Genomic DNA, 18,216 nt, shown 5'->3' with positions numbered 1-18,216 from the left:
AGTGTGTAATTAATAAAGTATAAAATTGATAAAGTAGGAGAGAGAAGGTAATAAAAGTGATAAAGTAGGAGAGAGAATATAATAAAGGTGATAAAGTAGGAGAAAAAAAGGTAATAATTATTACCCAAAAAGGAAACGTGTCAAGATTCGTGGGACGGCCCAAAAAGAAAAACGTGTCAAGACTCGTGGGACGGAGGGAATATGTAATAGAAGCTCAAAAGTAAGGCAAAGTCATTTTTGCAATACATTATTCATTTTACACATAGTGCTATGCTATGTATGTAGATCCATGTGTTGTTGTGCTTAAATGCGTGAGATCAGAACAATGAACATGCATGATTTTGGAGAAAAAGTGTAGACAACAGTGCAACTGTGGAAGGAAACCTAGATAAGTTCATGCTATATTTATAATGTTTGTAAATTTAGGTTAAAAAGTAACCATGAAATCTAAGTTGAGACTATATTTTTTGATAATAACCCTAATAAATAATTATTCCTACACTTGCGCTCTGCATGTTTATAACACAAAACGAGTGGAAATAATACAAGTTGAGCTTAAGACACAAGCTGAAGGATGCAGGTTCAAACCCTCTTACAAATGCAAGGTCAATTACAGGTTACAAAAGCTTAAATAGAGAAGTTGCTCAAGTAACCATGGCCTTATGACCAAAGTATTGCACGAAATCCAATAATAACATTCTAAGGGCACGTTTGATAGCTTTATTGGAATAAGTTAATATAGATAAAATTCAAGATATGTATCATGCATAAAGTAAGATTAATAATGTATCTTAGTGTTTGGTAGATCAAGATTAAAATGTAGATAACATGAATTAATTATTTCGTGATTTAGATTAAAATCTAGATTAAGTAATCAAATTACTCTTCTACCCTTATATAAATTAAAATAAAATTAATTCAAAAATACTTTTAGAAGAGTCAAATTATCTATACATTGGCAACCCTTACACCCCCCACACGTGTCTCCAAGTCTCCAAACCCCCACCCCCATCCCCAACACGTGTCCCCCCACCCCACCCCCAACCTTAACCCCCACCAAATCGGAAACCCCATTTGCAAAGAATTACTCCATCTCTCTCTGTAACACGAAATTCTCCATTTGCAAAGAATTACTCATTACTCCAAGAATTACTCAAATAAAAAAAGGGCAAAGGTGCAGATTCCCCCTGTAGTACACCCCCTAGAGCTTTTAGTCCCCCAAAGTCGGTCAAAGCGCATTGACCTCCCCAAAGTCCCGAAAGAAAGGTGCAATTAAGTCCGAAGGCCTTAATAAAAAAATAAAAAAAAAATCAGGGGGGCTTAATTGCACCCTTCTTCCTAGACGAGGCTACTATTGTTGCCCAATATGGAAGGTATCAAATTTCGTTCTATTTGCTGCTAAGGTTATTCGAAAAATGAAAATTTTAGAGTTGTGTTTGGGTTTAATTCATATCGTTAGTTTCAAATAAAATTTCAGAGTTAATTTATTCAAATTTCAGAATTAATTCATCAAAGTCAACATTAATTTGACCACCAAAAAATTTGTGTTAAAATTATTCTGATCAATAAGTTAATGTATTTTTTTGACATTTTTTAAAATTCATATTAAAAATTAAAATTCTTGCAAAGTTTATATATTTATCCGCCAATAATAATTAAAAAAAAAATCCTTTGTACTCTCTCCGTCCACAAAAGGACTTCCTATATTTCCCTTTTGGGACGTTTACAAAAAAATTTCCTACCCATTTTTGGACTATACCCCACCACTCATAATTATTTACTTTTCACTTTTTCATAATTCTCAATATTAATTACTCTCTCCGTCCCACTAAAGTTGGCTACATTTCCATTTTGGGCGTCCCACTAAAGTTGGCCACTTTCCTAAAATGGAAATATTTATCACATTCTATCTCCTACTTTATCACATTCTCTCTCCTACTTTATCACTTTATTACCTTATCTCTCATACTTTATCACATCCTCTCTCCTACTTTATCACTTTATTACCTTCTCTCTCTCACTTTATCACCTTCTATTTCTTACTTTATTACTTTATACTTTATTAACTACACACTTAAAATATTAATCTACAACTCCTTAATTCCCGTGCCGAAACGAATGTAGCCAACTTTAGTGGGACGGAGGGAGTATAATACATTTTCACCACTTTCAATACACACAACAATTTTGTCTCTACTCTCAATACACTCAATAATCTTTTTTTAAAATTTCGTGTCACTCCCTTCTAGAAAGTTCTTTCATGGACGAATGAAGTATTTATTTGGATTTGGGCGGGAAACTGCTGGTATTCATTTGGACCCACCGCTTCTACTTCATTTACTCCGACGCCTCGTTTTACACAGTTCACTGGAAATTAAAAAAAAAAAAAAAAAAAAAAGCTGAAATGTTTCGTTTGAAACCAGCCTTCCGCAAGCCACCGCCTCCTGCACTGACGACAGCCATCCCGACATTCTTAGTAGAGCTTAATTAGGTTGAAGCACTCTCCCTCTTATTTTCCCTTTTTGTGATATATGCAAATGACCGTCTTTGAAAATTAATTAGGTTAGAGCTTAAATTCCTCATGCGCATACATTTCATAAGTAAAGATCTTGTCTGTGAAATGTAGGTTAGAGATTAATAATAAGAAAACATGCGTTTGATAAGCACATGGTTGTCTGATTCTCTGCATTTCAGATATCTAGTTATGTTTTGGGTGGATAAAACGCATGTATTTGGGTTAACAGTGTTTCAAAATTAGGTTACAGCTGAAATTCCGTATGCATATATATATGAGTATTTCATAAGAAAAGGTTTTTTATTTGAAATTTAGGTTAGAGATTAATATAAAAAGACATCGATATTGATATGCATATGGCTGTCTTGTTCTCAGCATTCAAGTTTTGGGCAGATAAAGCAGTTGTATACAAATTAGTGAATTGGTTATCGATTGATTAGTAGATGAGACATATATATGACAATATCTGTATTCAATAAGCAGATGATATGCATTAGAAGTCGGGCTTTATTATTTCCGGAGGTGTAAAAAGGGGATGCCAACAAACATAGAGTCCCTCCACACAGACCTATTGTTCGAAATCCTCCTCCGTTTGCCGGCCGATCATCTCTACGAGAGAGCGAGGCTCGTGTGCCGGCAGTGGTACCACATTATCCATTCTCATGCCTTCATCAACGCGCAGATGCACGGTGCTACCTATGGACTCCTCCTATCACCCATAAAGGGTTATACTCTGCCACTTTATGTAACAGCCACCACAGACGGCGGAATCCACACATCTGAGCTAACTTACCTTTTCAAAAGGGAAGTTCTTGCTACCAACAACGGTTTGGCTGTTGAGATTGATTCCAAATGTTACTTCCTCCCTCGCCTTGTGAATCCAGCAACGAAGCAGTCACTCCTCCTCCCACCATTGCCTATAGGCGTACGCGTATTTTATGCCCCGTTCAAGTATGGTTTTGCATACTCTGCAGCTTCCTTGGCGTATAAAGTGATTGCACCGTACGTTGTTACCCAATCGCCACCACCCCAAAAAACTGACTACGGTCTTGACGTGCTCACTGTTGGAATCAATGAGTCCTGGAGGCACGTCGAGGTTCACCACCTCCCCGACCATGTCAGGCCGTTTTTCTTCGATAAGGCTCCCTTGACTAGTGAAGGTTTCCTGCACTGGGGAAGCGGGAGATACTGCGTGACGTTGGATGTGGAGACGGAGATCATTACACTGAGTGAAGCCCCTTATGAGTACAATGAACGCGACTATTATTATCTGTCAACTGGGAGGTGCCTGTCTCTCCTGATTGCATGTGGGGATCTGTCGTGGGAGGTTTGGGAGATGAAGGCAGAGACGGGCGAGTGGAGGAAGGCGCTGCCCAACGTCGACTTGGGAGCTCAGAAACGCAGGATTAAACAGTTTGCTCCTAAAGATGCTCGAGTTCTTTCTAAGCCACTTGGTTGGGTTAAATATCCAGAGGTTTTGGCCTTCCATTTTGGCGCCTATTTTTATGGGGATCAATGGCGGCACTGCATTTTGTACAATCTTGATACGCATCAACTCCACTCCATAGAGCTACCGCACAACTATACTAAAGGTTGTAAGGCTTTTCCGTATAAGAACAGTCTGATGTGGTTAAGTTAAAAGAGTATTATTGTTATTATTGTTTATATTTGGTTTAAGTTAAAAGAGTTCATGCAGAAACATTATTATTTATAACATTGTTCTTAAATTATAGTCCAGACTTTGGTATTTATATTTGTTGTTTATTTGATAGCTTGAGTTATTTTTGGGGGGCAATTTAAAGGAAATTTCCGTTGTTTTTCAGCATTTAAAAAGAAATATTTTATGAAGTTTATTTCTTCAAGACGCATCAGCTCATGTTGTCCGAATATTTTATTTTAGTGAAAGAGTAGTAGTATTGAAGGAGATAGAATATTTATTTTAGTGGAACTGTGGAAGGAAACCTAGATAAGTTCATGGTATATTTATAAATTTTGTAAATTTAGGTTAAAAAGTAACCATGAAATCAGAGTTGAGACTATATATTTTTTTATTAATAGCCCTAATAATAATGATTCCTACATTGCCGCCGCGGCGTTCTAGACGTCATTGTTGTGGATCCCCATTCCGACATTCTTAGTAGAGAACGGTAAGCACCCTCATATTTCCCTTGTTGGATATGAAGATGGTTGTCTTTGAAAAGAGAGCAACGCTCATAAATAATACTTCCTCCGTCCATGAAAAAGAGTCTCATTTGGGGTTCGGCTCCGGTTTTAAGAAAGTTGTTAAAGTAGGTGTAAGTGAGATAAAGGTATAATTTGTAGGGGTATTATTAGTACAAAAAAGTAGAATCAAAGTACATTTTTAATTAAAAAGTGGAATAAAAGTACAATTTATAGTTAAATGTAAGAGAAAATGTATGATGTGATGGTTCAAAAAGTTAAATGAGACTCTTTTTCATGGACAAAAAAAATGAGGTAAGTAGGACTCTTTTTCATGGACGGAGGGAGTAGTTGCAACTCACGCCTATAAATACCACATAATTGTAAGTCAAAAGAGACACATTGAAATATACCAATCAGACACTACTGTTGTAGTTTTAATTTCGAGAGTTTGTGAGGAGCACTCGCCCTTAGATCCTCACAAAACCGATAGGGGAATTGGCTACTCATGGACTGTCAATGAATAAAAGAAAGTTAATATAAATGTGTACAAGCCTCAACCTTGGCAGCACCCGCATCAGCATGAAAGAGCAAATATGGGACATATACCAGCAATCAACCACACACACAGACAAACAAAAACAAAAACAACAATATCTTTCCTCCTATACAAGATTCAAATGCAGTGCATTCGCACGAAATAAATACTAAATTTGAGTAGCAGAGTAACTCATTTTTGGAAGTTTGGAATCTGGTGTTGCTGGCTGCTTAGACTGGAGAAGAAATCGTCGTCCAATGCCGGTGCTGATGTTGATTTTGATAGCTCGGGTGTAGTTACTCCGGATGCGACGCCCATGGCAATTCCCATGTTGAACGAAGGCAGAGGCTTTTGAAAGTCAGAGCTTTTGTTATTCATTCTGTGAAAAACACAAGCAAAGAAGAAGCAATAACTTCGAAATCTTCATCTACATTTGTTTCAAATGGGCAAATTGAAGAAGAAATATAAAGGAGGGTTCGTCTTCACCAAGCAAGCTTCCATGGCTGCAGCGGCGGGCCGATTCTGGAAATAAACGAATTTTAGACGCAATGCCCTTTACTTCCATTTTCGGGTGAGTGAGGTGCGGTGCGGTGCGTCTACTGTAATGGGCCATTTTTGGGTTTTAGGTTTATATTTTCGGTTTTGGCGGGAAACTGTTGCCATATATTTGGGCCCACCGCTTGTAATTCATTTACTCCGCCGCCGCGCTTTACACCGGAAATAGAAAAGCTGAAATGCTTCAACTGAAAATAGCCTCCCGCAAGCCGCCGCCTCCGCGCCGCTGCTGCACCGACGGCAGTGTTTCGGATCCCCATTCCGACATTCTTGGTAGACAATCGGTCAGTCATATTTTCCCTTATTTGATATGCAGATGCCTCTCTTTCAAAATTAGGTTACACCTCAAATTCCCTATGCATATATGTTTCAAGACAAAATATTTTTATCTTTGAAATTTAGGTTAGACGTTGATATGCATAGTTATGACAATATCTGTATTCAATAAAAGCAGATGATATACAATAGAAGTCGGCCTTATTATTCCCGGAGGTGTAAAGAGGGGATGCCAACAAATATAGAGTCCCTCCCCACAGACCTATTGTTCGAAATCCTCCTCCGTTTGCCGGCCGATCATCTCTACGAGAGAGCGAGGCTCGTGTGCCGGCGGTGGTACCACATTATCCATTCTCATGCCTTCATCAACGCGCAGATGCACGGTGCTACCTATGGACTCCTCCTATCACCCATAAAGGCTAAAGCTCTGCCACTCTATGTAACAGCCGACGCAGACGGCGGAATCCACACATATGAGATAACTCACCCCTCCAAATCGGGGATTCTTGCTACCTGCAACGGTTTGGCACTTGAGTTGCACGCCAGAGGTCAGTACATCGGTCAACTAGCGAATCCTGCAACGAAGCAGTTATTTCTCCTCCCGCTACACCGTAAAGACATATGCTATGCCCAGTTCACCTGTAGTTTTGCATACTCTGCAGCTTCCTTGGCGTATAAAGTGATTGCACCAACCTATGATTTCCTCTATGAACCACACACACGAAAGGACTACGGTCTTGACGTGCTCACTGTCGGAGTCGATGAATCCTGGAGGCAAGTCGAGATTCACCACCTCCCCGACCATGTCAGGCGATTTTTCTTCAACAAAGTGGGTCCCGTGACTACTGAAGGTTTCCTGCACTGGGGAAGGGGGAAGTGCTGCGCGACCATGGATGTGGAGACGGAGATCATTACACTGAGTGAAGCCCCTTATGAGTACCATGAAAACAACTATAACTATCTGTCAACTGGGAGGTGTCTGTCTCTCCTGGTAGCGTGTGGGGATCTGTCGTGGGAGGTTTGGGAGATGAAGGCAGAGACGGGCGAGTGGAGGAAGGCGCTGCTGCCCAACGTCGACTTGGGAGCTGAGAAATGCAGGATTCAACAGTTGGCTCTTAAAGATGATCGAGTTCTTGAGCCACTTGGTTGGGTTAAATATCCACATGTTTTGGCCTTCTATTTTGGCAAATATTATTATGGGAGCCAATGGCGGCCTTGCATTTTCTACAATCTTGATACGCATCAACTCCACTCCATAGAGCTACCAGAATCCTATACTTGTGGTTATGAAGCTTTTCCGCATAAGAATAATCTGATATGGCTCAGTTAAAGGAGTATTATTTGTTTGTATTTGGTTTAAGTTAAAAGAATTTATATATCACGCAGAAACATTACTATTATTTATTCTCTTTGTCCACAAAAGAACTTTCTAGAAGGTAGTGATACAAATTTTAAAAAAAAGTTGTTAAATATGAAAAAATGTTGTTAAGTGTATTGAGAGTGGTGAAAAAATATATTGTAATTAATATTGAGAGTGGTGAAAAGTGAAAAGTAAGTGATGGGGTATGAAGAGAAAGAATTGAAGAAGAAATAGACAGAAAGAGTGAAGGGGTGAATGAAATGGGAGAAATGGGGAGTATATATAGGAAGTACAAGGGAAAAAAATTAAGAAATGGTCATAGAGCCGTTTGAATAAAGGAAGGAAAAAAAAATTGAAATCGGCTGAAAATAGTCGTTTGTTTAAAAAAAAATCATTTTTTTTTAATTAGGCGCGTGCTGTTAAAATATGGTATCGACATAGTAAAGAAGGAGAACCGAGAATGTTTTAAGGGTTAAGAACCGAATTAAAATATGGTATCGACATATGGTATCTTGTTGTTCTTCTGACAATTACTGTCATCCTTTAAAGGGTTAAGAACCGAATTACATAAGGAAAGAAATAAAGAGAAAACTATAGTCAAGGATCTTTGATTGAAGATTGATCTTTGATTACATCTAATGATCTTCTTACACAGTCACGCGCCTTTAATATCGCCAATTGAGTCATACTCGATTAAACAAGTAAGCCTCGAGGCCCCCTAGCTCCACATCAGCTTACTCGATGGGAAGCTTACTCGAGTAAGCCTCATCGAGTAAGCCGATGTAGATGCTCTAAAACAAAACGAATGGAAATAATACAAGTTGAGCTGGTAGCTCACTTGATTGTGTGCTTAAGACACAAGCTGAAGGATGCAGGTTCAAACCCCCTTACAAATGCAAGATCAATTGGTGCTTAAAGTAACAGGTTACAAAAACTTAAATAGAATGCTTAATTTGGAGTTGCTCAAGTAACCACGGTTTATGACCGAGGTACTGCATGAAATCCAATAGCATTCTAAGGATGATCGGGGGTAGAAGGAGCAGAACAGAAGAGTGCAGAAGATGAAGGATATCAGACATATTGAGGGCGAAAGAAATGCAATCTGATCAGAAGATACAGATAAAGATGGAAGTTCAAATATCTTATCCCTTAAGGTCCGGATAAGAACAAATCAGCTTGAAGATGTGGATTTCAAGTTATGGATGCATTCGGACGCAGAAGAGTCCTCACTCAAACTAACTCTTTTGGGCTGGGCCTTCCGGAGCCCAACTCACGCCTATAAATACCACATAGTTGCAAGCCAAAAGAGAAACATTGAGACGTACAATTCAGAGACCAATGTTGTAGTTTTGATTTTGAGAGTTTGTGAAGAGCACTCGTCCCTAAATCCTCACAAAATCGATAGGGGAATTGGCTACTCATGGACTGTCGATGAATAAAAGAAAGTTAATATAAATGTGTACAAGCCTCAACCTTGGCAGCACCCGCATCAGCATGAAAGAGCAAATATGGGACATATACCAGCAATCAACCACACACAGAGAGACAAACAAAAACAAAAAACAAAATATCTTCCCTCCTATACAAGATTCAAATGCAGTGCATTCGCACGAAATAAATACTAAAGTCGAGTAGCAGAGTAAACTCATTTTTGGAAGTTTGGAATCTGGTGTTGCTGGCTGCTTAGACTGGAGAAGAAATCGTCGTCCAATGCCGGTGCTGATGTTGATTTTAATAGCTCGGGTGTAGTTACTCCGGATGCGACGCCCATGGCAATTCCCATGTTGAACGAAGGCAGAGGCCCCTTGTCCTTCGATTCTGATCCATCCATCAATCCACCAACTATGCCGATTTCTGCTAAGTTGACCTTCTTGGCTGCCAGGATTGGATATGAAAAGGTGTATCAGCAAAAGAATCAGAACACCTCATAACCAAAATTTGAATATGATTCCATTCATAAAAGGTTTAGTGTTGATTATCTATGGTTTTCAAAGACTTTCAACGAGAGGAAGTAGTGTCGTGATATCAGTGCAGAAATGCGATTGAAACTAAATGGCTTATGAAAATCTTCATGAGTTATGATGATCACTAGAGCTTAAGCCTGAAATAGAGCACCCAGAATCTAGCTATCACTAGAGGTATCATAACTCAATAACTCAATGGAACAGTTGCGAATAGTATAGAAAATCTGGATGCTGCCAAAGCTTGTTATCGGCCAAAGCTTGTAGCTATATTCTTGCACCGGGCCCTAGTTTTTTGGCTCAGCAAATACAAAACGGTTTTCACAAATACAACCGACAAATAATACACTCATCATAGTTACATATTCTATGGATTAAGAGTAATGAGAGAAGACCAGCAAATAAGCTGTCAAGTAAGAAATACTTACGTGCAGTTATGTTTAGATCAATCAACCCTCGGTTCAAAGAATCTGCCCATATTCCAGATTTGACTTGAAACCCTTCCTTCTTGGGTGGAGGGTTGGTGTTAACTGAAGTCCAATTCATTTGTGCATGAATTCCGTCATCATGAGAGTTCTGATCAGATGCTATCGGCAAAGTATCTGTATCAAAATTGCTCATTGGAATGGCTGCAAATGGATCGAATGTGCTACTGGTTGTATCAGGTTTAGAGGAATTTTCCTCTAGGTGAAGAACTGGATCCGGAGCAGCGAAAAGATCCATTGTTGTGGTGGAAGCAGCTGGAGCAGGCTGAGAAGCAAATAGATCCATCGGTGTGGAAACAGCAGGAGCAGGCTGGGAAGCAAAAAGATCCATTGGTGCGGAAACAGCAGGAGCAGGCTGGGAAGCAAAAAGATCCATCGGTGCGGAAACAGCAGGAACAGGATGGGAAGCAAATAGATCAACATTGGTCTGCACAAAGGATTCATATTTGATTAAAATGAAGTCTCTAGATTTCCTGTAATTGAGATAATGCATTCATGGTTTTTATAACATAATTCTGACAGCGATAATACCCTTCCCCAGAGCTAAACTGGACGACTGAGAAGATGGGGGAAATTGCAAAGCATAAGAGCAACTTTCAATTAAAGAAAAGATTACTAGAGAATTCCTAGATCTTAAGCCTAATTTTTGCACAAATAAGGCAATAGTCTTGCAACAGAAAAGAACAAGGAACCACAATTGCAGTCTGACTGTTAATAGCTAATCTAGCTAATGCTACTTAGGTTCGGATCATCAACAGTTTAATTGTTCAGACTCCCCTACTCCAATTAAAGATAATATTGTGTTAGACGTATATTGATGAGAGTATAAATTTGGCAGATAGGATGCAGTTGCAGCCTTACCTGAGATGCAGGAAGTTTCCCTGAATCTGGTACAGGCTTTGTTGATACAAAAGCAGCATCAGCAAATAGATCAACTTCTGATGAATTATTTACTGAAGTGGTAGAATAATCTGTTGGAAAAGATACTGGTTCATCCGAAAGATCAACAAAGTTTTGTGCAAAAAGATCCACTTGGCTACTTCCAACAGAAGGTTCTGTTCAACAGCAAAAAAAATAAAAAAATAAAAATAAACAAAATGTACATCCAAATCCAGAGAAAATCAGCATAGTTTTCTCCAGTTGACAAATGCCTGCTATCAACCTATAATAGCTCTCAAATTCTGGAGTTATAGAGGTAAGATAAATTGAAGCATTAGTCAGGTGAAATGAGGGCTATCTCTTCTGCCCTCTTTCTTAGAAAAAACAGAAAGTTTGGACAATGCAGCACAACAATAATAGGACTACTTAAAAACTTAATGCTTACTAGCACTTGAGATCCCCCGTGGATCAAAATCATCAAAATCATCATCGAATTTGTTAGACGGTGCTTTTTTTGAAGAACTTGAAGTTTGTACGTTCGTCTTGCTAGCTGTGGTAGATTTTTTCGATGCGCCAGCAACAGGAGTGTCTTGTTTCTTGCTGCAGAACATGCTCGTGGTTTAGAAGAATAAAGTGAAGATGTTATTAAAGAATATGCCAGAGTTGAGCACAGGTAATCAAATCTTCAACATTTTACTTCGAGAGAGTAGAAAATACACATTTGATTTGTCAGTTACTGATGAGTCAGGCATGTCATTTGAGACCAATAACCACAAGGGGCTACATTGCTTTCTATACTAAAGTTGTGCAGAAATTCCATCTAAAGTCATTTAAAAAGAATAGAAGTATTTGAATAACAAAATGATATCCAGCATGCCAAGCATTGTGAACATTGAGTGCGTAGCAATGCTTGAATCTTTTGTGGGCAAGAAAGAGGAAAAGGAAATGGGAGGGGGAAAATAAAAAGAGCTACAGACATGGTATGTTCTATAGAAAATAAAGGAACTCTACAAGCCATACACGCATACAGTAGATCAAGATAAAGGAGAATACGTACCTGCCAGAGCGAGAGGGCTCTCTCTTTGATTTGGTAGTCTTCAAATATTTATCTTCCCCATGTTGGTCCTTTCCCTTATAATTATCTTTAGATGCATCACTATCGAGTGCATTACCGTAACCTCTATACCGATCGCTACTCCTGCTACTTAATGAGGCTGAAGCTGACTTGCATGCCAGTCCAGATGATGAAAGTCCAATATACCTGGAAAGTAATTAACAATACCATAAACCTCGCTCACCTTAGTGACACAGAAAAGGAACAATGATACTTAGAAGCAATAGAGTGTTTGACGTCAACACACAGACTTACTTATCACGATTGACAGTCGCTTTAGTCCTTGCTTCTTGTATTTTATCTTTGTCATTTAGAAGAGCCACTATAGTTTCAGATTTTTTTCTCACATTTATTCCCACATCCTTCCCACCTGGCTCAACATACTCAAAACTTGACAGAGACTACAGAATTTGGATATCAGAGCAAGCAATCAGTATTTAAAAAAATAAATAAATAAAGAAGAGCTTTTTACAATTATCAACTAATAGTCTTTACTAAAGATCTATCCTATTCATCTAGAGATAACATAAATAAACTGATATGCGTTACAAATAAATGAAGATACATACCGCTATCTGATAAGTATGCTCTACTATTTCATCGACAGCACGTTCAGATCCATGTGACACAAGATACTCTATAACGGACAAAGCCTGTTGCAAAACAACATTATTCTTTTGCCTAAAGTTTGAAAGGAATATAATCGATGTCAAAGATGAGAACAAATACTAGGATAAAGAAAAATGCCAATGCCACTTTTAGTCATTCAAACATGTAAAAGACAAAAAAGAAATCACCAGCATAAAAATATCCAGCTGCTACCTTGTAGACAGCGCGCCAATTTTTGCCCGTCTCGGCCAATCTTGTCCAAAGGACATTCATAATCATCTGGCACTCAGTGCTGCATAATAGCTCAACAGACAAGGCATATGACAAAGGCATATCAGGTCACTTTACAACCAGATTTATAACAAATAAGAAGATAGTGAGTTCAGCAAACTTGTGAAAGTACTATTTTTTTGTGCCCTGAGCTATTTCTGCTAATATTGTGCCATGAGGACCCCAAGGTTCATCATCCGTTGCATCCAAAACCTGACTTAAACAGAGTGTCAAAATGGCAATACGACAAAACGCTGAATAAGTAAGAAGTATACTAACTTCATTACTCCAATATCTACAAGCGCATCAATCTCCGAATTAAAAGTATACTTTTGAAGAAAAACTCTAGACCCGAATGGTAAAGCACTATGCATGACCAAACAAAACGTTTATCTAATAATATGTCGGTAAGGAACGCATGTCTTTAACACTTCCATATGAATTACGAGTAAGGTATAGACTAGTGAGACATGAGATGGTTCTTTGTACTTTTTTGGTTTGTATTCCTCACAGGAACTAGTTGGCATTACACAAGTGCTTAAACAGCATTTCTTAGAGGTACTTATTTTTCATCCCTAACGTCCCCATTTGGAGTGCCAGGGGGAAGAAAGGAATAAAATAAGAAGATCCATGTCAATTCTGTGGAGAGTACTATACAGACCGGTATAATGTCATGGTACTAACAACAAACCAATCACCTCTGAAATAAAGCTGAGAGCTGCTAGAAATTAGAACCAATTTGCAGCAAGAAAAATGTGAGCTCTATTACGCACACAAAGAGGCACACATTCTTAGCAAATTCAAAATTGTGGGCATGGTGAAAACTCATTTTCCATCTCAAAGTGTTGTGTAATATCAGCCACTAAAGCATCAAATTTAAGAAATGGGAAGTAGCAATAGCTCTTGGAATCGCATAATTTCAACACAAATATTCGTTACTGACTGTGGCAAGTGATTTGATGGTAGTACCGTCAAGAGTATTGAAGAAAATACATCATTCTTGGATTAGATTAAAATATGGAGTTTAGACCCAATCAAATTCAACAAATAAACAACAATGCATAACACCACTATCTGGTGATCGAATTGCAACTCTCTTTAACTGCAAAGGTTTAATAACAGTAAATTAAAACATTACAAAATACCAATAAGAAGATGCTCATAGTATTTATGAATCCTGCTATCCTTTACTCGTCTGAGGAATCTTTTTAGTATCTCCTATGATATAATTGTTTCGAACTTACCCACCTGTAACCCAAAATCTTACGAGTTATGCCCTCACACACACACTCGATCAATATTATCACCCATACCAGAACACTACAACACCAAAGATCATCTGGCAAGTCCAAATGTTATCGAAACAATGTACCTAATATCATACTAAACTACCAATGCTGATGTGGCATGCTCGTCATTTCTCCTCGTCCATTTCCAAATCAAACAATCAGATAGGTAAAATCCTAACAAATTGACAAACGGCAAAACTATCGATCCAACAACTTAATTCAATAAATAAACCAGTGCTAAAAATAATTAATCCACGAAATTGAGCTGAAATAGTGCAAACAATTTTCCTATCACCTTCTGTTCGATCTCTGGAACCTTCAACACCTTCAAATTCACCTCCCTCTTTCTGCATTTACGTATATACAGATACAATCATGCATGTTAATATAAAATAAAATAAAAATGAATAAAACTGAAACATGCCAGGATTAAAATGGCAAAAAAAAAGACATAACAACGCGCGCGCGCGCACACACGTACATCTCTCGAACTGTTTGATCGAAGACCTTCATAAAATCCATGGCTGCTTCTGCTAAAAGTGGAGGAAAAGGAAAAAAACAAAGGAAATCGGCGACGAAATGAGGATATGGAGATTGATGAAAAATCAAAATTGAAAGTGAATTGAATCATCGAAATTTAATAATGGAGAAACATGATTTGAGTAAATAGGATTAAAGGAAGAGTATGTGTGTGTGTGAATGCGGGTGCGATGATTCGTAGTCGGTTATATAATATTTATCGTGAAATTTTAGTTAGAATTTGATTTTTGTGCGGCAATATTAAATTTGAAATGGCGCTGCTCGAACAATATTTGATTTCTTTTTCATTTTCTTTAAGAGAGCCCAATACTATACTACCAAAATTAGGCTGAAAAAATATATCGAAAACTCATAAACACTAGGGTGATATACTGTTATATATCGATATATAACTAGTTCTATTGTGTATGTGAGTATTGAAGTTAAACGATATATTTAAATAAATAAATATCAAAATTAAATAGTAAAAATATATACAAATGTAAAATATATTTTAAAAAATATAATAAAATATCACATCAATTACTCAATAAAATCTTGAATTTGAAAAAACATAAATTTTCAACTTTGTATAAAGTGTAATGATAATTATAGTTATTAAATAATTAAATTATTTAATAATGAAAATTAGCATTATACATTATTATAATTATAAAGTATTACGCATCATAATAAATAAATAAATAAATAATACACAAATATAAATAATTATATTTTTTACTACTACTTATTCATCTACAAGGTTATATTAAAACTAATACAAAAAAAAATTTAAATAAGAGTTGTAAAATGAAGCAATATATATTACATTTAAATTGTTATATTATATAAAAAAAATATGTAAACGCAAACTCATGATATTTACTTATTTTTTCTCTAAAAGTACAATAAAATAGAAAACTAAATAAAATTAATATAATAGAAAAAAAAATAAACATGCCATTAAAGAGAAAAATAACACTCATTATAGTACAGAGGAAAGAGAAAAAAATATACTTATTTTAAAACTTTAACTTAACATAACTTATTAATTCTAAAATTATTTTTTTATCATTTTTAAAAGTAGAGTAGTAAAATGAATTATTAAAAATTCTTTCTCCTTAATTGCACATGTAAATAAAATCATAAAAAATTATATCAAAAATAAAATAAAATTAATGCAAAAAATTTGAAGAAAAAAATTATAGTATATTCAACATAAAGAAAAAATTTATTCGTTATAAATATAGTTATGATTAAATCTACCATAAATTAAATTTGTTGTCGAAAAATCTTTAATTTAAAATGTATTGAATAATTTTTTTTATAAATCAAATTTCATGGTGTTTAAGAAGCAAATGGTACAACAATATTAGTTTGGGAGATGATATTTTTATATATAAGATATTTATATTACATTTTTTTATGAAAAATAATTACCATACATCATAAACTAAGGATCATGATAAAAAATTTAGTTTAATATAAAACTAAGGGTAAATATCATAGTAAACTTCGAACTATATCCGTTTTATCAAAAATATCCTTAATTATAAGAAATATCATCTAAAACCCCAAACTATTAAGTTTGCATAAAAAATATCCCGCGTCCATTTTTTTATCCCTGAAATTGTAACGTGGCTCACGCGGATGGTACGAAACGACATCGTTTTGTGTCATGTTATATATATATATATATATAAATATATATATATATATATATATATAAAATTACATGTTGGTATCCAGCGAGCCACGTCACGATTTCGGGGATCAAAAGATGGATGCAAAATATATTTTATACGAACTTAATAATTTGGGGTTTTAGATGTAATTTATAAAATAATCCTTCAATTTTATTGTAATTAAAAATTATCACTCAATTTTAAAATTGATTTGAAATTGATTTCCATTTGAAAGTTACATTTTTAACTAGCATTTGCATCATGTGCAATGCACGAAAAATATTTTTATAATTCTATATTAATATAAAATCGATACAAACTCAATTATCATAAGTATAAATATAATAAAAATATAATAATTTTAGTAGAATATATTTAAGTTGAATATTGAAAAAATAAAAATCAAAGAAAATTCACAACATTAAAAATAGATATTATAAAAGACAAAAATAATAAATTACAAAAATAAAAAATAAAAAAATAGATTTATTCAAAAATGATGAGAGATAATTTTTAAAATTTTTAATATTTAAATAAATATAACTTTTACATTTTAAATTAAATATTTATATAAAATACATCAAATTAATGCTCTTATCATGATCTTTAATTTGATATGCATATTAAATATCTTATAATTAGTCGAATTTCATAATTTAAAAATGAAATAAAAAAAATAAAATATAAAGAAAAAATAAATAAATAAAAAGAAAAAATATAGTCCATAAACAAACCTTCAATTTTATTATGAAACGCTCTCACGTGCAACCGGTTGCAACGTGCACCTGGTTTCTTAATGACACTACTTCAACATACAAATGACACTTGAAGATCTTCAAGTGTCATTTGTATGTTGAAGTAGTGTCATTCGGAAATATTCAAGTGTAATTTTCCGAATGAAATAGTGTCATTCTGAAAACTAATTGTATGGTGCAACCGATTGCACAAGAATATTTGTGTTTTATTATAACTACAAAATTTTCATTCAATTTTAAAATTGATTTGAAATTGAAAGTTGCCTTAATGTAGTATAAATAGATAGACGGATATATGGATAGATTGGGCTCAATATATTAATTAAATTGCCATATAGACAATATTTTCAATATTTAAATTACCCTTTTTTTTAAGAATATTTAAATTACCTTACTGACAATATTTAAATTACCTTATTGACAATATTTTTTATATATTGTCAATTAGGGATGTCAATCCAACCCGAAATTTGTGGGCTGGCCCAATTAACCCGTCAATTTAAGAGGGTTAGGGTTGAAAATTTTCAACTCGATAAAAATTACTCCCTCCGTCCACGAAATGAGTACCCATTTGGGGGTGTCACGGGTTTTAAGAAATTAATTAAGTGTGTGTAAGTGGAATAAGGGACCCACTTTTATTGTGAGAGGGATGTGTGGGGTACACTTACCAAAAAAGGAAATGGGTACTCATTTGGTGGACGGACCAAAAAGGAAATATGGGTACTCATTTCGTGGACGGAGGGAGTACAACCCAACTAGACCGTAATCGAATAGCTCGGTAGCCGATAGGGTCGGCTCGACTAACCCGATGGGCTTAGTTATGCAATGGGCTAACCGGGCCCGACGGTTCGGCCCGGAACCGACCCAAAAGTCAACGGTTCGGGTCCGAACCGTTGACTACAGGCCGGTTCCGGAACCGAACCACCTAAAGCAAAGGGCTGGTTACGGTTCAGCAATTCTTGGCCCTTGAACCGACGGTTCGGCCCTTAATTAGTTATTCCCCCCCGTTTAGACAACTTTATTTTGGAATTAGTATAGTGAATTAGTTATTAAGTTAGTATTAGTTAGTTTACTTATTCAATTTTGAAGATTGTAATTTGTATCCTTGTAAATTGTATAATATTTTTTTTGTACATAGAATAAATTCAATAAAGATATCAATTTTTATGCATTATTTTGATTGTCAATGTGTTAGAACTATTTTTTCTTTATTGTATTTCAATAATTCAATTTTCAACACAAGTCA

At 35.7% G+C, this 18,216-nt stretch overlaps 2 protein-coding genes across 2 annotated transcripts; one reads left to right on the top strand and one right to left on the bottom strand.

The window, feature by feature from the left end:
- Positions 1–2,339: 2,339 nt before the first annotated feature.
- LOC130994900 (uncharacterized) lies at positions 2,340–4,252 on the top strand. Its single transcript, XM_057920028.1, has 2 exons — positions 2,340–2,491; positions 2,999–4,252. Exon 2 carries the CDS (start codon positions 3,051–3,053, stop codon positions 4,152–4,154), a length of 1,104 nt encoding a protein of 367 aa, XP_057776011.1. The 5' UTR covers positions 2,340–2,491; positions 2,999–3,050; the 3' UTR covers positions 4,155–4,252.
- Positions 4,253–8,814: 4,562 nt separating this feature from the next.
- Positions 8,815–14,709, bottom strand: LOC130994845 (clathrin interactor EPSIN 1-like). Its single transcript, XM_057919947.1, has 11 exons — positions 14,493–14,709; positions 14,307–14,358; positions 12,856–12,935; positions 12,666–12,744; positions 12,413–12,496; positions 12,099–12,244; positions 11,787–11,990; positions 11,175–11,329; positions 10,712–10,905; positions 9,794–10,277; positions 8,815–9,279 (listed from the first exon to the last, which is right to left on the bottom strand). The coding sequence occupies exons 1-11, from the start codon at positions 14,531–14,533 to the stop codon at positions 9,050–9,052; spliced, it is 1,749 nt and encodes a 582-aa protein (XP_057775930.1). The 5' UTR covers positions 14,534–14,709; the 3' UTR covers positions 8,815–9,049.
- Between the last annotated feature and the right edge of the window lie 3,507 nt (positions 14,710–18,216).

Source organism: Salvia miltiorrhiza, chromosome 7 (genome assembly GCF_028751815.1).
Source record: "Salvia miltiorrhiza cultivar Shanhuang (shh) chromosome 7, IMPLAD_Smil_shh, whole genome shotgun sequence".
NCBI classification, from domain to species: Eukaryota; Viridiplantae; Streptophyta; class Magnoliopsida; order Lamiales; family Lamiaceae; genus Salvia; species Salvia miltiorrhiza.
The sequence above is the reverse complement of the archived record's forward strand: the minus strand, read 5'-3'. Positions and strand labels throughout refer to the sequence as shown.